Source organism: Merops nubicus, unplaced genomic scaffold (genome assembly GCF_000691845.1).
Source record: "Merops nubicus isolate BGI_N331 unplaced genomic scaffold, ASM69184v1 scaffold15011, whole genome shotgun sequence".
In the NCBI taxonomy this organism is placed as follows: Eukaryota; Metazoa; Chordata; class Aves; order Coraciiformes; family Meropidae; genus Merops; species Merops nubicus.
The window spans coordinates 1-1,388 of record NW_008586358.1 but is presented as its reverse complement, the minus strand read 5'-3'; the positions used below and the strand labels follow the sequence as shown (position 1 = coordinate 1,388).

The following is a 1,388-nucleotide window of genomic DNA, read 5'->3' as shown; positions in this document are numbered from 1 at the left end:
CACCCTCCACCCCCTCAACCTCCTTCTGGCCACGATGGGCCCCCAACCCCCCTTTAGAACTCCAAACCACACCCCCTTAGGACGAAGAGGACGAGGTTGGGGAGGGTCTCAGGTCACTCCAGCCCCACCCCAGGTCCCTGCAGCCCCTTGGGTCACCTCGCAGACGCCGCAGCGCCGGCGTTTCGTGGAGTTCTCCTTGTCCTCCTCCCTCTCATCCTTCTCAATCTGCTCCGAGAAGAAGGTGTCAAAGATGAGGTACACCAGCTTGGTGGTGGTGGCTTTGGTGGGTCCTTTGTCCTTGTCTATTTTGGTGGGGTGCCGGATGGCCTGGCGCCTCACAGCTCGCCTAGGACCCAGGGGAGAGGGGTCAGAGGGGACCCAGCACCCCAAATCCTCAGCTAGAACACCCCACAACCCACAACTTGCCACCCAGGGAGGGCTCAGAGGCACCCAACGGCGCCCAGAGGGCGTGGGACCCACCCCAAAGATGGGGCAGCAGGACAAAGAGCAAAGCCAAGCTCTGGGGGACACGACCCAGCATGTTCCCACCTCAGGGCAGCACCTCCCAGAGTGGGGTTGCCCAGTTTTGGGGGTGTTTCTACTCCAGTCTCCCCAGGGCTGCTCCTGTCAGGGAGTCCTGTGAGCTCAGCCTAGTTGGGAACGAGCAAAAAGCTCCTTCTGGAAGGATCCTGATGGAGGAATCAACCAACACAACTCCTGAAAAGTGACCCCCACTGCTTCAAGGGGCCAAGGAGACAAGGGGCCAAGGGGCCAAGGGGCCAAGGAGACAAGGAGACAAGGAGACAAGGGGCCAGTGTCTGAGCTGGAAGGGACCTCCAAACCTCACCTAGCCCAGATCCTGCCATAAACAGGGACATCAACTACATCAAGCTCCTCAGAGCCTCATCTTGAAGCTCTCCAAGGATGAAACCTCCACCACCTCTCTGGGCCAACCTCCTCCAGCGACCAGACTGAACTTTCTCTTGACGTTCAACACCTAAATCTCCCCTTTTCTACCCCAAAACCCCCTCTCTGAACCCCGTGGCTACAAAACCCTTATGAACAACCCCTCTTTTTCCATCCTAACCTCTACTTCAAGCCTCGGATCCTCCTTAGAAGACCCTCTCCACGCCGAACGACCCCCCTAGGGGTCCCTTTCTGCACCCAAGGGTGCCCCTCACCTCCTGCCGAGGGTGACGCCGGCCAGTTTGATGAGGTCCCTCATGCAGGGGGTGATGAGGACGGGGGGCTCGTCGCTGTCCCCAGCCTGGTCGTAGCTCTCCACCTGCTCCACCACGAACTGGGCGTGGCGCAGGAGCGAGTCCTCTGTGAAGCGGTTGAAGTTGAGCCCCGCGGGGGGCACCGTGGTCTGCGAGGGAGGGGGGGGG

At 60.4% G+C, this 1,388-nt stretch overlaps 1 protein-coding gene across 1 annotated transcript in view; it reads right to left on the bottom strand.

The window, feature by feature from the left end:
* Nucleotides 1-1,377, bottom strand: part of MBD1 (methyl-CpG binding domain protein 1) — a gene marked incomplete at both ends in the record, with an annotated part of 9,186 nt that extends 7,809 nt beyond the window's left edge. The window contains 2 exons of the mRNA XM_008948630.1: nt 157-346; nt 1,182-1,377. Of these exons, the coding sequence (XP_008946878.1) occupies nt 157-346; nt 1,182-1,377 (386 nt within the window). The remainder of the gene's footprint in view (nt 1-156; nt 347-1,181) is intronic.
* Nucleotides 1,378-1,388: the final 11 nt, after the last annotated feature.